Source organism: Pelecanus crispus, chromosome 1 (assembly GCF_030463565.1).
Source record: "Pelecanus crispus isolate bPelCri1 chromosome 1, bPelCri1.pri, whole genome shotgun sequence".
Lineage (NCBI taxonomy): Eukaryota > Metazoa > Chordata > Aves > Pelecaniformes > Pelecanidae > Pelecanus > Pelecanus crispus.
Window position 1 is genome coordinate 16,747,894 of NC_134643.1, and position 17,332 is coordinate 16,765,225.

Here is a 17,332-nt window from a genome sequence, read left to right on the forward strand (position 1 = left end):
AAGCGAGAGCGCCTCAGTGCCGCCCAGAGCGGCTGGAAGCGCTTCCCGGCGGGGCAGGAGCCCCCAGAGCCGGGGGCGGGCCCCGGGGGGGGACGCCCAGCACAGCCGCCGGCGCCCCGCGGCCCGCCGGGCCTGCCCGGGGCGCGCAGAGCCCGCACCGCCGCCGGGCAGGCCGCGGGAAGGCCCGGCCGCCCGCCGCTCCCAGGGGGGCGGCGCCCCGGCCCGCCGCCGCCATGTCCGCCTCCCGCGGCGCGCAGGCGCGGCGCAGGCAGCACTACACCCCCCAGGGGCAGCGGCCGCCAGCCGCCATCCCGGCGGGCGCTGCGCAACCCGCGCCTTCCTCGCCGGCCTCCCCGCAGAGCCTGTCGGGAGCGAGGGCCCCGCTGCGGCGCGGCGCGGCGCCGCCCCACCGCGGGCTCCAGCATGCCCTGGCTGCCCCGCGGCCGCCCGGCCGCTCCGCAGGGGCACAGCGAGCGCCGAACCGCAACCGCTTCCCCGCTGCGCACTTTTTCACGCCCCCCCCGCGCGTCTCCCGGCCGCTTCCGCTTCCGGCCGCGCCCTTCCGCTCCCACAGTGCCCCGCGCCGAATCATGGACCACAATGGTGAGGCGGGGAGAGGCCGGGAGGCCCCTTCGCACCCGTCCCCCTCCAGGCCCGCTCCGCGCTGCCGGGCGGGGAGGGGCCGCGCGCGGGGCGGCCGGCTGCGGGGCGGCGCCAGGGTGGCGGCGGGACGCGGCCCGGCGCCCGGTGAACGCCGGCGGGGCCCGGGGTCGCCGCGGTTCCCCGCGGCCCGCGCGGCGGGGCCTGGTCTCTGCCCTCAGCGCCGGGCCCGCGCTCCCCCGGGCGCCCTCCGACGCTGGCGCCCGGCGGCCCCGCCTCCCCCCCCCACCCCCGGCACGGCGGCGCTCGGCCCCTGCCCCCGCCCCGCGGGGGGCTCGGCGCCGGCCTGAGGGGCGGCCCCGCGGGGGAGCCCCCTCTCCTCTCCCGCCCCGGGGCGGCTGCCGAGCGCCGAGGGGGCCGGCGCGGGCGCTGCCGGCTGCGCGGTCTCGGCCGGGCCGGGGCGGGCGGGCGGGCGGCCTTGCGCTGAGCAGCGCGGTGCGGCCGGGGCCCGACGGCCCGCAGCAGGGGGGTGCCGCCCGCAGCCTTGGGGAGGAGGCGGCGGGGCGCTTGTTTGCCCGCAGCGTTTCCCGAGATGGGTGCCGAGAGCGCGTCTTTTGGTTCCGTAGTTGTGCGCGGGAGAGGAAACTTCCTCGTGTGCTTCAGCTTGGTTTTGTAGCTTTGGTACCTCGCTGGTTGGCGTGCGGGCGTAGTCTGACGAATGGATGAGTGGACGTGGGGTTTCTTGCTAGGGTATTTTCGGGTTTTTTTCCTTCCCCTTAGCAAAGGTTGCGTTATAGATTTATGTGTATAAGGTATAGTATTTGAGCTATATTTATGAATTTTTAAAAAACTGAAATATAAAAATGAAACTTAAGAAAAGTTGATGAAGGTGACAGTTTAAGAGGATGTATCACCTCAGTTAGGGTTTCTTTAAGTAGTCTTAACGATTTTGGTATGTTTTTCTTTTTTTTTTCTGGACTTAATCCTGCTAGTTATGCTTACACAGACTGCAATTTTTTGTCCTTCCATGAAACATGAATGACTAATAAACTTGCTAGTTTGGATTAGTTGAGCAGCTAATTCATGTAAATATTCCTAGCTTGCAAACGTATGTGGAAGACACACTCAGAACTTAATTGTTTACTATTGGTAGGTCAATGGACTGAATAATATGGAATTTGTTTGGTTTTGGTTTTGTGTTGGGTTTTTTTTAATTTATTTTAGTTATCCCTATTTGAAAATAGATTGAGGTCCTGGAGAGACTTTTTCTGGTCTGTGGTGGTGTGTTTTTGTGTATTCTGGTAGAAAACAGACTTTCCCAACAGGTGGAAAATAGACAGCTTTAACATTATTATCTCTGATGTTCTTGACCAGCAGTCTCTGGGGAAGCCTGGTGTCATAGTTGTACGTCTACTGGGTCGTCTGTTTAGCCAACACGACAGCCTAAACAGAAGCAACAAATGAGCAAAAGTAAAAACAGGCTTTACTGGGTTTTGCCTTTTTGCATGTTGCTTTTTAAAGTGAAACATGTCAACCACAGTGCTAAGATAAATAAATAGATTTGATCTATCAGGGGAAATTGAGGGCTCTTGATTTTGAGGTAAAGTGACTGTCAGGGCACAGTCCCCATTTGAAACTTCATCACAGTTCCTAGTTGGTGGTAGCTGCTCAATAACTTAGAACGATCCCCTTTTTCCTTTTGTTTCTTGTTTTTCCTCCTACTTGTGTTGTGTGGGGTGGTTATAGGCTTTGAGGGACAGTAGTTTGTGAGGCATTGTGCAGAATTACACTAATGGGGCCCTGACTTCAGTGTCCAGATGCTACCGTGCTGTAATCCTTTGGGGCCTCGGTGATCATTCCAGGGCTGCAGTGCCGCATCAAGTGGAACGGCAAGGCTCGCAGTGTGACAGCTTGTGGCACACCCCTTGGAGGCTGAGCATGTCCTGCTTTGAAACGCCTGGCAAAATCGCATTTTCAATTAAAGTGAAAGTGGGCTGGGTAGATTCGTGAAGGACATAATTTTATTTCTGTATGAATGAGATGCTGTGCAGTGATTTAGGGTAGAGTCACTGGAAGCTTGAGGGAGTTGTACCCCCTTCATTGGTGTTGCTTGTTGCAGTACCCCTGCTACATTATCTCTTGGAGCCTGTATCTACTGATGCATGTGTCAGGCTATTTCTTGCTTCCTTTGGCCTAGTACTCAGATTTAAATCTGGTTAAAGAGAATTCTGTATGTAGTGGGGAACAATAATTTTCAGTTTAGCAAGGATACTACTACATACTCTTAAGTACCAATATTATTGTGATACTTCATGCTAAACTTCTAAGTAATACGTCAAGATGCTGAGTTAATATGGAAACTAGTTTCCTTCCAACTTTAGTAAACAATTTACATAAATTGTAAAAATTATCTTTTCTCATAAGAAATTCTGTGTTGTCAAGGTTGTACAAAGAATTGACTCTTCAGTACTGTCCACGCTGTGAGAGGAGCTATACAATTCATGTCTTTTTTCCTGTTGTGGAGAAATGACAGACTAGCTAACTTTTAAAAATGTCTTTATTTTTAGAACTAGATTACCTAAAGTCACGGTTGTTCCCAGTACAATTTTGTGACTTGACTTCTAGAAGAAATTGTATGTGAAGGTATTTATTTTCCAGTGATTAAACTTTGATATGTTGTATGACTCTTAAAACAAGCTTTAAAAATTATTTTTCTTAAAACTCTTCTGTTAATATTTAGCCTCTTTAGAAACTATTAGATAAGTGAAGAATTACATAAACTTTTTTTTTTTTCCTTTCATAGACAATGATTTGCAAGGAACAAATAGTTCAGGATCATTGGGTGGTCTTGATGTTCGTAGAAGAATCCCTATAAAGCTTATCTCAAAACAGACCAGTAAAACCAAACCTGCACCTCGAACTCCAAGAAATATGAACAGGATGCCTTCAAAGGCACAAGCTGGTGATGAAGGTAAATTAATATAAATACTAGCACTGTGGCAGGGAAGTGTATTATTCTGCAGCATTGTTCGAGACTTTATTCAGTCTTGGAGACTTGGAATCCAAGGTTCTGTCCAAGTTTCAAATTTCCAGGTGCTGCTGCACTGTAAGGATTAAATGGTGCACATTCCCAAAACAGACTGTCTTACCGTTTTGACTGTACCTGTCTGTAGAATGGGCCCAGCAGACTAGAAGTGCTGTGGCATTTCTTGATGATTGCAGTATAGAATGACGCATGCTTTTAATAGCAGCCGGTGTCAATTAGGAAAGCGTTGTGGTTGGTTCGTGTCTTTCTTCTCTTTCTTCTTTCCACAGAAGAATTTGATTATAACGAAGAGGAACGATACGAATGCAAAGGAGGTGAAATGTTTGGCAATCAAAGGAGATTCCCTGGACCCATCTTTTGGGACTATAAGGTAAAGTTGGGGGTGGGAAGTCGTGAATCTTACCAAACTGTAGGTAGTCCCAGTAGATACCACCTTAAATAAAAGTGCTTTCATTACTTTTGACTGACCAAAAATACATTCTCTGCTTTCTCATGTTTGTGGTGTTCTTGCTTCCTTCTCAGCTAATTCAGAAATAATGGGTATGTTGGTGGTAATTGAAATGAGAAGCTTTAGTGATGTTGGATTTGTTCTCCCACCCCCTTCTCTGTCCTATCAGATAAACTTGCTGGGGGAAAAGGATGATACACCGGTCCATTTCTGTGATAAGTGTGGATTGCCCATCAAAATGTATGGACGCATGGTGAGTGAAATTATCAGTGGAAGATGTAGTCATGGCTTCCCTTTAGGTAAAATTAGGTTTTACTGTCTCTCTGTGAGGCTTCTCGAGGTTACTGATTTCAGAAGGCCTCTGAATAAACAGCAGAAGGATATCAGGATGGAACCAGGGGCCTTCACTACTGAAGTGTTTTCGTTCCATCTGTCTGGCTGATTTCACTTTATCCCCTGAATTCATAAAGTAAGCTTGAAAATGTTGAACAAAAAATCAAAACGCTGTCACCAACCAAAAAGCCTTCAAGTTCAGTGGGTTTTGACCTTACACAACTTAGCTTTAAAAATAAGATCTTTATAAGACTTGCAATGAGGTTAGAAAGCGCTGTTCACTCTCATGTCCCTTTAAAATTAGTGTAACAAAATCCCTGAGATTAATTTAGGTTTCTAAGTGTGATGTAACAGGCTTCAGGATCTGACTTAATGACAGTTAATGCTTTTAAAACTTTCATTCCTTGCCAGCAAGACAAGTGTAACTAGATTGCATATGCAGGTTCTGTAAATGGTCACTGTAAATGTTCAAGACTTAAACTTTTGCCTATACGTTTTTGCCAACTCTTAACGAACCCAAACAAACCTACCCCCAAAGAACCCAAACTTGGCATAAACTCTTTTACAAAGTTTCTATGCAAAGATGCTGTGAACTACAGACTACCACTATGCCCGTTCACCTCATAGGTAACTTTGTTACTTCTGTTATTAGACAATGTGTGCTGGAGGGAGGAACTGTATTCTGCAAAATTACATAGATATTTGTATATGATGTCTTAACGGAGCTATTTTTTGTCTCTAGATACCTTGCAAGCATGTTTTCTGCTATGACTGTGCTATACTACATGAGAAAAAGGGAGACAAGATGTGTCCAGGGTGAGTTATCTCAAGATTTTGTTATTAAAGGAAATGTAGGAAAGTAACTTCAATCAATGTCTTATTTCAGATACTGTATTAACATGGTTCTTATTTATGTACATTTAGCAGAGGCAGCAGAGTACTTTCTACTACACCACTTGATTATAGTTTTGTGTGCCATATTTTGGGATTGTAAGGGATCAGTGTTTACTTTGCTGTTTGAGTATTTGTGTAGATAACCTGTTATTGCTCTAATTTGAAAAGGAATAAACGGCAGTTTAATTTCCTTAGTGTGACTCTTGGTAAGTCTTAATGTGCAGCAGGAGTTTGTGAGGGAGAGTGATCCTATTTATAAATTTCCACCTCATGAAATTTTTATGTTCTTTCATAGTTGTGTTTGGAGACTTAACAACTAGATAAACTTCAAAATCAATGAAATGTTTCTTTCATTGCTACAGCGGGGAAAAAATTGTCTGTTCTAATTTGGGTAATTACGGTAAACTGGTTGATTTTTAACAAAAAAAAAAAATTGCAGATTGAGCTCTGTGTGATGACAATAAGCCAATATTCTTTTCTGATTTAGCTGTAATGAACCTGTGCAGCGAATCGAGCAGTGTGTCCGAGGGTCTCTCTTCATGTGTAGCATTGTTCAAGGGTGCAAGAGAACTTACCTGTCACAGAGGGACTTACAAGCTCACATCAACCACCGTCATATGAGAGCTGGAAAGCCTGTTACTCGTCCTCCAATTGAACCTGTACATCCTCCTATTGCCCCACCGCCTGCCGAAATTCCTGAGCGTTTCATAATGCCACCTGAGAAACATCATATGAGCCACATCCCGCCAAAGCAGCACATCATGATGCCGCCACCTCCTTTACAGCACGTGCCACATGAGCATTATAACCAGCCACACGAAGACATTCGTGCGCCTCCCGCAGAGATGTCGATGGCTCCACCGCCGCCTCGCCCAGTCAGTCAGGACACCTTCCGCATTTCAACGAGAAAACACAGCAACTTAATAACCGTCCCTATTCAGGATGATTCGAATTCAGGTGCTCGAGAACCACCTCCACCAGCCCCCGCACCTGCCCATCATCATCCTGAGTACCAGGGTCAACCAGTGGTATCGCACCCTCATCATATTATGCCTCCACAGCAACATTACGCACCGCCCCCACCACCACCTCCACCAATAAGCCATCCGCTGCAGCATCCTCCCCAGGCAGCAGGTACTCCTCACATGGTGTATAGCCAAGCTCCTCCACCACCAATGACCTCTGCTCCTCCTCCAATAACCCCGCCACCGGGACATATAATTGCCCAGATGCCACCATATATGAATCATCCTCCTCCGGGACCTCCCCCTCCTCAGCACGGAGGCCCGCCTGTAAATGTAAATGCACCCCCACCCCATCACTATAATCCTAACTCTTTGCCACAGTTCAGTGAAGATCAAGGAACTCTTAGTCCCCCTTTCACACAGCCTGGGGGAATGAGTCCAGGGATATGGCCAGCTCCAAGGGGGCCGCCCCCGCCTCCAAGGATGCAAGGGCCTCCTGCTCAGGCCCCGCTTCCCGGACCACACCACCCTGATCAAGCCAGATACAGACCCTATTACCAATGATACGAGCAATTATATCAATAGAGAGCGCTATGAAGAGGATAAAACTATATACAACAGCCTTTTAATTAATTGTTTTGGGGTTATTTTGCTGTGGTTTTTTTTAAATACTGTCATTTTGACTGTAAGACATTTGGGGGTTTGACTCTTAAATGATTTTTAAGCCTTGGCCGTAGGACTCTGACTTCAAATATTCTGTAGTGCTAAAATAAGTGGCTTAGTAGACTACGGTTGCATTTTAACAGAACTTCTGTCTCTAGTGTGGCTAAATTGTCCTAAGATGAACACTTGTAGTATTATTTCCTGGAGAAAATGAACGCGTGTTGTACCATTCTGAATATTGTTTTTGTTAAATCCAGTGTTTAGTTTCACTTGTGATACATTTTTGTTAACCTGTGTACAATAATTAAATTGAAATATGGTTGTAAAAGTGGTGGGGTTTTATATGAAGTTAACACAAACATAGTTCTGGGACACCATTTTGGCACTAATACTTTCCAAATGGGCAGCCTAATGAAATATTGAGGGAACTTTAATATTTCTCCTACTACCAGTTACCATTACATATAATGAATTCAGACTGTGGTGAATTCATGGCACTAGAAATCAGACATGCAGAATACTGCATTTCAGCTTTTTCTTTCTTTTTTTTCTTTAAAGTTATGCAGCAAGATAAATTTATCAGAAATACAGCTTTGGGCATGACATGAAACCATGTAATGTATTGTGAGTTTTGGTGGGGGTTTTTTGTTTGGTTTTGTTTGGGGTTTTGGGATTGAGTTTTGGGGTTTTTTTGTTTGTTTTAAGGCTAGTTTTGGTTCAGAAGGTTCTGTTTACATGTACGCTACTCACTGGAGTTGAATTCAAACTATTGTGTTTACCTACAGCTATGTTTGTGTGGAAGTGGCTGTGAATTGGCTTGCCATGTCTGTGAGAAGCAGATAATTTTTGGTAGGGAAGTGGTGTTTGCCTCTGTCACTTTATTTAATAGGTACAGTAGGGAAACTTCCCATTTGGATAATGTGAAAGAAGTGGTCTGAAATCCCGTATGTAGATACAAAGAAATAAAAAGCTGCGCATCCTTTATCTGTTTCGATTCTGTGATGCAGATTTAATTGAACAGACAATAATTAGGTGTTTTGTTTTGCTTTTCTAAAAAAGTAGCAATATAAGCAGGCCCTCAGGTCTGTTTTGGCCCAAAATTTATGTTTTATAAGCATACTTTTAAAGAAAAATGTAATATGAGAATGTTCTTTTTTAGTGCAGCTGGTAGCAGAACCGGACAATAACGAGACAGTACTGTCTGTTGTTTGGAGTGCTTATCTTTGCATTTCTAATCAATGTTAGTGCTGAACCTTTGGGGTTTTTTTTCAAAATGCCACATTTCTAGCAGTGGTGCTTTTAGATGAAGAAATCCTTTGGGTTTTTTCTAAGATTTGTAATTTCCTACTGTTCTTGAATAATCTGAACCATCTTAAAGCCTCAGTGTTACTATTTATTTTGTAAACTTTTTTTCCTGCCTCATAAATGTTAAATTTATGAAAGAGCTTTGGCAGTGCAACATCCCAAATTTTGTAATTTTACATCTAAACTGCGTATTTTTAATTATCAGAGTAAGGGCTCTTTAGATTTACTCTCTGTCCTTGACTGCCATTGATTTCCTTGTGACCACAGGCAAATCTTTCAGACTACCTTTCAAATAAATACTTCTTTAGAGATGTGCAAATAAGTTCTGGGGTATACAAATAAATTCTGGGGTATACAATGGCCAGTAAGTGTCAACTGATTAAAAGTCTGCTTAGCTGTAATATGCTTCTTTCTAAGACAGAGTTCTTTGTTTTGATTTCTCTGAAAAACAAACACACTGGCAAAGAAAAAGAGGATGATCGTGATAGTATGGTATGGTATGGGGTTGGTTGAAAATTTGCAGTTTCAGGGTGTATGAAGGCAAAAGTGACTCTGCCAGCATTATTTTGTTTCAGTAACTTAAACACCTGAGGAACTTTTAAGGACCCCCTTTCATCACTGTTAAATTACTGGGTAGGAGGTAGGCTTTGGCACGTTTATATTGCAGCATAAAACTTCATCTGGGAGGAAGTCTGCATGTCTGATTAATAATCTTTGACTCTGCAAAGCCAAACTTAGGTCCAACATGCCTGTTTTAAACAGACGTAGTGATGGTTCTAGGTACCAGATTCATTTTATTTGTGCTGAGAAGGTAACACGTGCAGGTTTATGAGGGCGCCATGTGGCAGGCTTTTGTGCAGGGGGGATGCATCAGCCTCACCTGTGCACTCTGTTTTGGAAAAAAAGACATTCTGAAATCAGCTGTTACCTGTCAGCTGCAGGTGATGAGGAAGTAAGGCAACTCCTTCCATCATGCTAGTTTTTAGAAATAAGTCAGGTTGCATACTTCTGTTAAATTGTTACCCAGTCTGTTGTGAAACAGATGAAGGGTTCAAACTTAGTAATTCTGGGTCCACTGCTATTCTTCTTGAAGTTCTTCGTAAAGTGCTTTTCTGAAGATGCTGAGGCAGTTGAATTGGTTAAGGGAAAACAGCAGCCTTTGCTCTATCAAAAAGCACAAAAGATAAATGTATGTCACTGCAGAGAATGTGCGAGAATTATTTTCTGTTTATATTTGAGACAAAGGTGACTTACGTCATATAGACAATGATGTGTTGCCCAAAAAATCAGTGGGATCCCTTGAATTGTTCGGTGACCATGGACCAAAAGTCTTTGTGATAGAGGACTTACTGAAAAGTCATCTTATGTAGGCAGGACTTGGACTTGGGTCAAATTTCTGTGTCCTGCTTGTATAGGAGGACCTAAATCTGGTTTTTAATTTATGAAGTCTTAAGTATACCTATGTAACAAAGGTTACTGTTGAAGCTTTCGTATTTAAAAAGTTTAAAAATGTCTGCATTGGTTGAAAACTTATGTTAACAGTCTTTTTAATTTGTTTATGGGGGTTTGGGCATGTTTTGGGGTTGGGTTTTTTTGTTCAGTTGGTTGGCTGGGGTTTTTTTGCAAAATACCTGATTGTTTCAGTGTGAAGTTCAGAATGCCATATATTGTATTTAATTGTATAATTGACAGTCTTGGAAATGGTGAGATGTACTTGCAAATTCTTTGGATTCCTACTTATGTCTTCCTGTAAAGACAAACATTTGAATTGAATCAATTATATTTATTTTGAATAAATAGCCCTGTCTGTGGCAGTAATCTCCCTCCCGAGGCATTGCCGAGCAGATCTCAAGGTTTGAAAAGAACTCTGACACCATTTAAATTTGTCAGCCATCGTAGGTTCCTCTAATAGTGTCACATAAGGGAATGAAAAGGGGTTTCATGATGGTTTGTGTCCACCGTGGAATGAATGAAAGGACACCAGCAGACGGCCTGAAAACATCTGTGGTTTAGATGCTTGTCTCCTTACACTTTATCTTCGATTCCATCTGTAACTTTGCTTAAAGAATTGCCTGCAACCATGCATACTTTACAACAAGCAGGCCAATTACTTGAACAGGTGCTTTTTGTTTGGTGGGTTTTTTTTAAAATACTACTAACATAAAGATTGGTTACCTAGATGTGTGAAATGATATTTTTCTTGCCTTTGAAAAAAGAAAAATGAAAAATGTTAATTTTTTTTTTAAATCTGATCCAAGAGAATTAGAAAACCGTACTGGATGGAGTTTCCACTTCTTATCACTTACTGTTCTCAAAAGAGTGTCAAATTCTGTTTGTTAAAAACTAATGTGGAAGCAATTCATATTCATTCCATGTTAGAGTTTGGGAGCATGGCTAGAGAGAAAAAACGTCTCCTGTATTATGTGAAGTCAAGTGTTCTCAAAAGCACATTTGTGGATACACTTTCTCTGTGGATCGAGTCTGAACACACCTCTGTTCTTAAAATGTTTTCTGCTCTGTACAACTTGCGTCTGATTTTGTGTTGTTTCTCTCTGCACGCGTTGCCGTGTTGCTGACAAAAGCACGCGCAGGGGCGCGTCGGGAGGTGCTGCCGAGCCCGGGAAACTGGAGGAGCACAGCGGGTTGCAGTCGCAACGTAATATTGAATGTCTGGGAGATAGGTTTGAACGTTTCCTGCTCATATACATGACACCACAGGGTCCAATGGAGCAGAGAAATACATGAGGTTTATATTCATTTTCATCCTGACTACATTTCCAAAGGAAATGTCAGTATTACACAAGTTGTATTTCCCCTGGTTTTTATTTTATGGTGTTAAAACCAGTTCTTAGCAGTTGTTAAATCATCTTTATCTAGTAATGGTGCCCTCACAACTGTGAGGCTCTTCACGGTATTCAGGTATGTTATATTCACACTAGTGGTTCATACTGACCAGTTTGTAAACTGAACTAGCTGCATTTGTTTGGGCAATGTGACTGAGAGTAATGAAGTTTAAAGCTCCTTTTAGTCTTGAGTTAGCTGTAAGACAGAACGACTTTAGAAGCTTTTCCTACTCTGAATTGTATCTTCTTGTTCTGTAAATATGGGGCATTAATTTCTTGTTGGTTTTTTTTTTTTTTAAATTGTTTTCAGTTTTGACTCCGTTCGTGAGTAAAAGAGATTAAAAAATTAAGAAGTCCAACATATGTCCAGAAAGATGTGGGTGGGATAGCAGCAGGAAGCTGACAAATTAGCTCAGTCACCTTGAAACTTCTATCATTCGTTTCGGTAATAGAATGCAAGTGATTCTCAAGTGCTAGTAGGACTGATTGTAATGCATTTCTCTTAATGGAAAGAGTGATAACGTATGCAAGTGGTCAGGAATGTTTCCGTTTTTATGTAGTAATGTTTCACAAAAGAACTTCAGCTTAACTGCTTAAAAAAAACCCAGAATGTGTAATTTTAAATAGATGTAAATGTGTCAGTTGACAAGCGTTTTCTTCACTTTTATTTGTGAAAACCAATGCTTGAACACAGCTCCAAGATAATTTATGGTGAATTATTTCCTACCCCAAATAAAATCACATAAGTACAAATGCGAGTTCCTGCACTTGTTCTTTGCCATTTCTGGATCAGGTAAACTTTCAGGCATTTTCTTAGGAAGCAGAAGGGAGCAGAGACGTAAAGAAGAGTGAGAAAAGAGAGCTATCCACATTCAGCACAGGGACGAGGAATAGAGAACTGTGAGCAGCGTTTATTTTCCAGTAAAGAAGTGCTTAAGGAAACTTCTTTCTTAATAGAAACTTAGTCTGAAATTGAGAAAAGTACAGTCTTGTATGTTATAATGCTTTTTCCATTGGGCCAAAGACCTTTGAATTTTTTGTCTCTGTATTTCACACAGGCAATCTCATCTCCACTGCAACGTGAAAACAAGGCTTGAGAGTAGGCTTGAGCATCACAGGCTCCACGGCTTCTGTATTTTCCATCCCTCTTGCTGGCTGTAAAATGCCTGTTATTTAGTTACCAAGGATCTGCACTGTGCTGAGGAGAGGTAGGCTCAGGATATGTGATGAATTGACACCATATCTGTCAGCTCTCCAAAAAGAAAGCAGGTATGAAATCTGCCTTTTAGCTTATTATTGAGTAAAATGTTAAAAAGCAGCATATGGTATTGCTCTAACCGAGCAGCAACAGTGCCCAATGGAGGATCAATAAATATCTCGGTTTCCAAAGGTGCCTGTCTCAAGAATAAGCCACTAAATCTGCATCACCACAATATCCCACAACAGAGCAAGATGTGCGTGCTACAGTCTGCATGAGGATAAACTGCCCAGAGAAATGTTAGTATTAGAGTAACAGAGAGTTGAATGCAGAAATAACCAGTACCCAGAGGGGGAAATTGTGTAACACATCAGAAATACAATGCTGCTGTTGTCAAAAAAATAAGGCGTAGGGTGATATAAGACGATGACAAGTAGCTGGTAGGGATGTGTGACATGGGAGTGCAGAGCTCTGGTTAAGGCTATGTAGGCCTCCTGTCCATTTAAGAAATGGCAAATAGTTTTGGAAGGGGTATTTATGCTCTGGGGCACTGTGCTGTATCAGAAGAGTCATTAGTATTGAATTGTTCCGAGGAGTGCAACTTAGAAAAGAATATTTTTTTCTTAACCTGAAGCCTGTCAGTAAATCCAATATGGTGTTGAAGTGCAGTATGTGGTACTTCACCAGAATGACTTGCTTTTGCTAGGGATGTTTGCCTGAGCCTGTACAGGTGCACGTGAGCACAGGACTGGGAGGAACAGCCCGAGTCAGAAAGTCCAGATTCCGCTGGTATGATGTAGTATCATGTTTTCCATAAATATGTTAAGCCTCATCTTAAAAGTAGTTCAGGTTTTTTGCTCCTCTTATGCTAACTGGAAAGGATGTTTCAGAATCTCACTATTGTAAAAATTAGGAACCATCTTCTAATATCTAGCTTATGTTTATGATTGGCCAGTTTAGTTCTCTTTTTTTTCTCATAGGACAATATTAGTGAGGTAAGGAGGAGGGGCAGCAAAACTGTTACCATGGGCTTCTGGAGGGCAGACTTTGGCCTGTTCAGGACGCTGGTTGGGAAAGTCCCTTGGGAGGCAGTCCTGAAGGGCAAAGGGGTCCAGGAAGGCTGGGCCTTCTTCAAGAAGGAAGTCTTAAGGGCGCAGGAGCGGGCTGTCCCCGCATGCCGTAAGACCAACCGGCGGGGAAAACGACCGGCCTGGCTGAACAGGGAGCTTTTGCGGGGACTCAGGGAAAAAAGGAGAGTCTACCGCCTTTGGAAGAAGGGTGGGCAACTCAGGAGGAGTACAGGGATCTTGTTAGGACATGCAGAGAGGAAATTAGAAAAGCGAAAGCCCAGCTAGAACTCAATCTGGCCACTGTTGTAAAAGATAATAAAAAATGTTTTTACAAGTACATCAACAATAAAAAGAGAGCCAAGGAGGATCTCCATCCTTTGCTGGATGTGGGGGGGAACATTGTCACCAAGGATGAGGAAAAGGCTGAGGTACTTAATGCCTTCTTTGCCTCTGTCTTTAATAGCCAGACCATTCATCCCCAGGGTTTTCAGCCCCCTGAGCTGGAAGACAGGGACGGGGACCGGAATGGAGTCCTCATAGTCCAGGAGGAAGCAGTTAATGACCTGCTACACCACCTGGATGCTCACAAGTCTATGGGGCCAGATGGGATCCACCTGAGAGTATTGAGGGAGCTGGCAGAGGAGCTCGCCAAGCCACTTTCCATCATCTATCAGCAGTCCTGGTTAACAGGGGAGGTCCCTGATGACTGGAAGCTTGTCAACGTGACGCCCATCTACAAGAATGGCTGGAAGGAGGATCCGGGGAACTACAGGCCTGTCAGCTTGACCTCAGTGCCGGGAAACATTATGGAGCGGTTCTTATTGAGTGAACTCAACAGGCACGTGCAGGTCAGCCAGGGGATCGGGCCCAGCCAGCATGGGTTCATGAAAGGCAGGTCCTGCTTGACCAACCTGATCTCCTTCTATGACCTGGTGACCCACCTGGTGGATGAAGGAAAGGCTGTGGATGTCATCTACCTGGACTTTAGCAAAGCCTTTGACACCGTCTCCCATAGAATTCTCCTTAGGAAGCTGGCAGCTCATGGCTTGGATGGGCGTAGTCTTCACTGGGCAAAAAACTGGTTGGGTGGCCGAGCCCAGAGAGTAGTGGTGAATGGAGTTAAATCCGGTTGGCGGCCGGTCACGACCAGTGTTCCCCAGGGCTCTGTTTTGGGGCCAGCCTTGTTTAATATCTTTATCAATGATCTGGATGAGGGGATTGAGTGCACCTTCAGTAAGTTTGCAGATGACACCAAACTGGGTGGGAGTGTCGATCTGCTGGAGGGTAGGAAGGCCCTGCAGAGGGACCTGGACAGGCTGGACCGATGGGCTGAGGCCAACTGTATGAGGTTTAACAAGGCCAAGTGCTGGGTCCTGCACTTAGGTAACAACAACCCCATGCAATGCTACAGGCTTGGGGAAGAGTGGCTGGAAAGCTGCCTGGTGGAAAAGGACCTGGGGGTGTTGGTCAACAGCCGGCTGAACATGAGGCGGCAGTGTGCCCAGGGGGCCAAGAAGGCCAACGGCATCCTGGCTTGTATCAGGAATAGTGTGGCCAGCAGGAGCAGGGAGGTGATTGTCCCCCTGTACTTGGCACTGGTGAGGCCGCACCTGGAATACTGTGTCCAGTTTTGGGCCCCTCACTACAAGAAAGACATTGAGGTGCTGGAGCGTGTCCAGAGAAGGGCAACGAAGCTGGTGAAGGGTCTGGAGCACAAGGCTTATGAGGAGCGGCTGAGGGAACTGGGGTTGTTTAGCCTGGAGAAGAGAAGGCTGAGGGGAGACCTTATCGCTCTCTACAACTCCCTGAAAGGAGGTTGTAGTGAGGTGGGTGTTGGTCTCTTCTCCCAAGTAGTTAGCGATAGGACGAGAGGAAATGGCCTCAAGTTGCGTCAGGGGAGGTTTAGACCGGATATTAGGAAAAATTTCTTCATGGAAAGAGTAGTCAAGCATTGGACCAGGCTGCCCAGAGAGGTGGTGGAGTCACCATCCCTGGAGGTGTTCACAAAACATGTAGATGTGGCACTTTGGGACATGGTTTAGTGGACATGGTGGTGTTGGGTTGATGGTTGGACTGATGATCTTAGAGGTTCTTTCCAACCTTAATGATTCCTAGTTTTTACTTTCATTAACAATAATCCAGCCACCAAGCCAGGAAACATGAAACTGCTACTCTACCCTTTACTGGTTTAGTGGTGGACTTGGTAGTGTTAGGTTAATGGTTGGACTGGATGATCTTAAAGGTCTTTTCAAACCTAAATGATTCTATGATTATTTTTTATCTTGCATAGCCTTAGGTTAAATCCCTGATGTATCTATATCTTTTTTTGCCAGTCCTTAGATACAGGCTCTCCATTCCACAAAGTTCCTTATAGCAATTTTCCTCATTAATTGCAGTTTGACTTCATCTTTCCTCAACTGTAGGGCTCAGTCCTGAAGTTCAGAGTATTTAGAGTGAACTGTCCCGTGTGTTGTGCAGTAGTGATCTTCCTCATTCTGCTGGGAAAATCTGTTCTGATACAATCTATGGTTTTTTGGAAGACTGCATTAGGCAATTCAGTGATGTCCTGGTTGTACCTGTTCTCAGGTACTGTTGTGCTGGTTGTCTGGCACGTGATGCGTACCTGACTTAGCAGGTCTGCTGTGGCCTGCTCAGAAGAGCAGCAGGCTAGTACAACTGCCCACCATCCATCCGAGGTCTGTAGAAAGCAGTCTGTAATCGCTGTGATTACCACCCACGGCTGCCTCTCCCGCGCCATTTCGGGCACATGATCACCCACGGCAGAACCGCAGCTTGTTATTCATCTGCAAATGCATGAGAGTGTTTTCTGAATGCTGAACTTCCCTTACCTCAGCCTTCAAGGTCACCTCATTCTTTCTGTATTCAAAGCCTCCTCGCTTTAATATTATCTTCCAGCTTCATTTCGTTAGCAGACTTCATCAGACAACTCCAGATTTTTGTTTAAAAAAAAAGAAAGAAAATATTTAACAGGTCAGTGCTCCCTCCACCCTGGTAATTCCCTTTCAGAGGTCCTAGTTGTCATCTCCTCTTTAGCATAATCCATCTTCGTCTTTCAGTGCCTTTACGAATCCCATCTTCTCCAATGGCATAAAGAATTGCCCATTGGCATGGCACGGAAGGCTTTGCTCAGGTCCACAGAGGTGACATCTACGGCATTTCCCTTCGGAAGCTTGGTTTTCTAAATGAAGGTGCCAGGTGAACATGGCATGTGTATGTGTACCTTTTATAAAATCAAGCTGCATTTCTCCCCATTTATTCCCGTCTGGTTTTCCTTCAAATCTTGTTTTGAAGTCCTGCATGCTATAGAGACAAAAATTGTGGTCCTTGTTTACCCAGAGCACTTTCTCCTTCCCTTCAGCCCTTCTTAAATACAAGTCCAAATGCGCCGTTCTGGTCACCCCAGCTCGGTTGAAAGTCAAAACTAGGCTTGAAAACTAAAAACTCTTGTGATTTCAGACTGCTATCTCTTTCAGACTCCGGGAATGGTTCCATTTTCATTTGGGCTGAAGATTTTTATACCTCCAGCACTTACTATGCTAAATTAAAAATTCTGTCACTTTTGGGGTTTGGGGCTTTTTTCTCTGAAAGGTGTGACATAGTTCATCTTCAAGCCTTAGACTTCCAGCAGGAGTTAATTGATGGCAGTTGTACATCATGGCTGTGCAGACTAGAGTATCGGAGTAGACTCTTTAAGTTAAAGTCCTCTGTGCATCTGTCCAAGAGACCTGGGCAATTCAGCCTGCCCACCTGGCAGCTCCACACCCACAGCTCCTCCCAAGCCACGTTCTGGGGCTCGAGTGTCTGTCCGCTCTCTGGGGGACACATCCCAGTGCTCACTGATTACAAACTACCTTGATGGTATATTGACAAATGCAGCAAGCAATGCAAAGTTACCAAAACCATTATTTAATAATTCACTATAAATTTATCCTCTCTTGTGCACTTT

The 17,332-nt window shown here is 44.6% G+C and overlaps 1 protein-coding gene across 2 annotated transcripts; it reads left to right on the top strand.

The window, feature by feature from the left end:
- Positions 1-561: 561 nt before the first annotated feature.
- On the top strand, positions 562-11,366 carry CBLL1 (Cbl proto-oncogene like 1). 2 transcript variants are annotated; one of them, XM_075714606.1, is made up of 6 exons: positions 562-603; positions 3,404-3,571; positions 3,916-4,016; positions 4,264-4,347; positions 5,170-5,243; positions 5,809-11,366. In XM_075714606.1, exons 1-6 carry the CDS (start codon positions 591-593, stop codon positions 6,848-6,850), a joined length of 1,482 nt encoding a protein of 493 aa, XP_075570721.1. In that variant the 5' UTR covers positions 562-590; the 3' UTR covers positions 6,851-11,366. The 2 variants fall into 2 exon arrangements, with proteins under 2 accessions (XP_075570721.1, XP_075570728.1); XM_075714613.1 differs by having other exon boundaries at positions 3,919-4,016.
- Positions 11,367-17,332: the final 5,966 nt, after the last annotated feature.

What these genes read in the sequence shown, in the direction of transcription:
- CBLL1 (XM_075714606.1), top strand. An exon ending in CCATCTTTTGGGACTATAAG is followed by an intron (nt 4,017 to 4,263) that starts GTAAAGTTGGGG and finishes CTGTCCTATCAG; the next exon opens with ATAAACTTGCTGGGGGAAAA. An exon ending in TCAAAATGTATGGACGCATG is followed by an intron (nt 4,348 to 5,169) that starts GTGAGTGAAATT and finishes TTTTGTCTCTAG; the next exon opens with ATACCTTGCAAGCATGTTTT.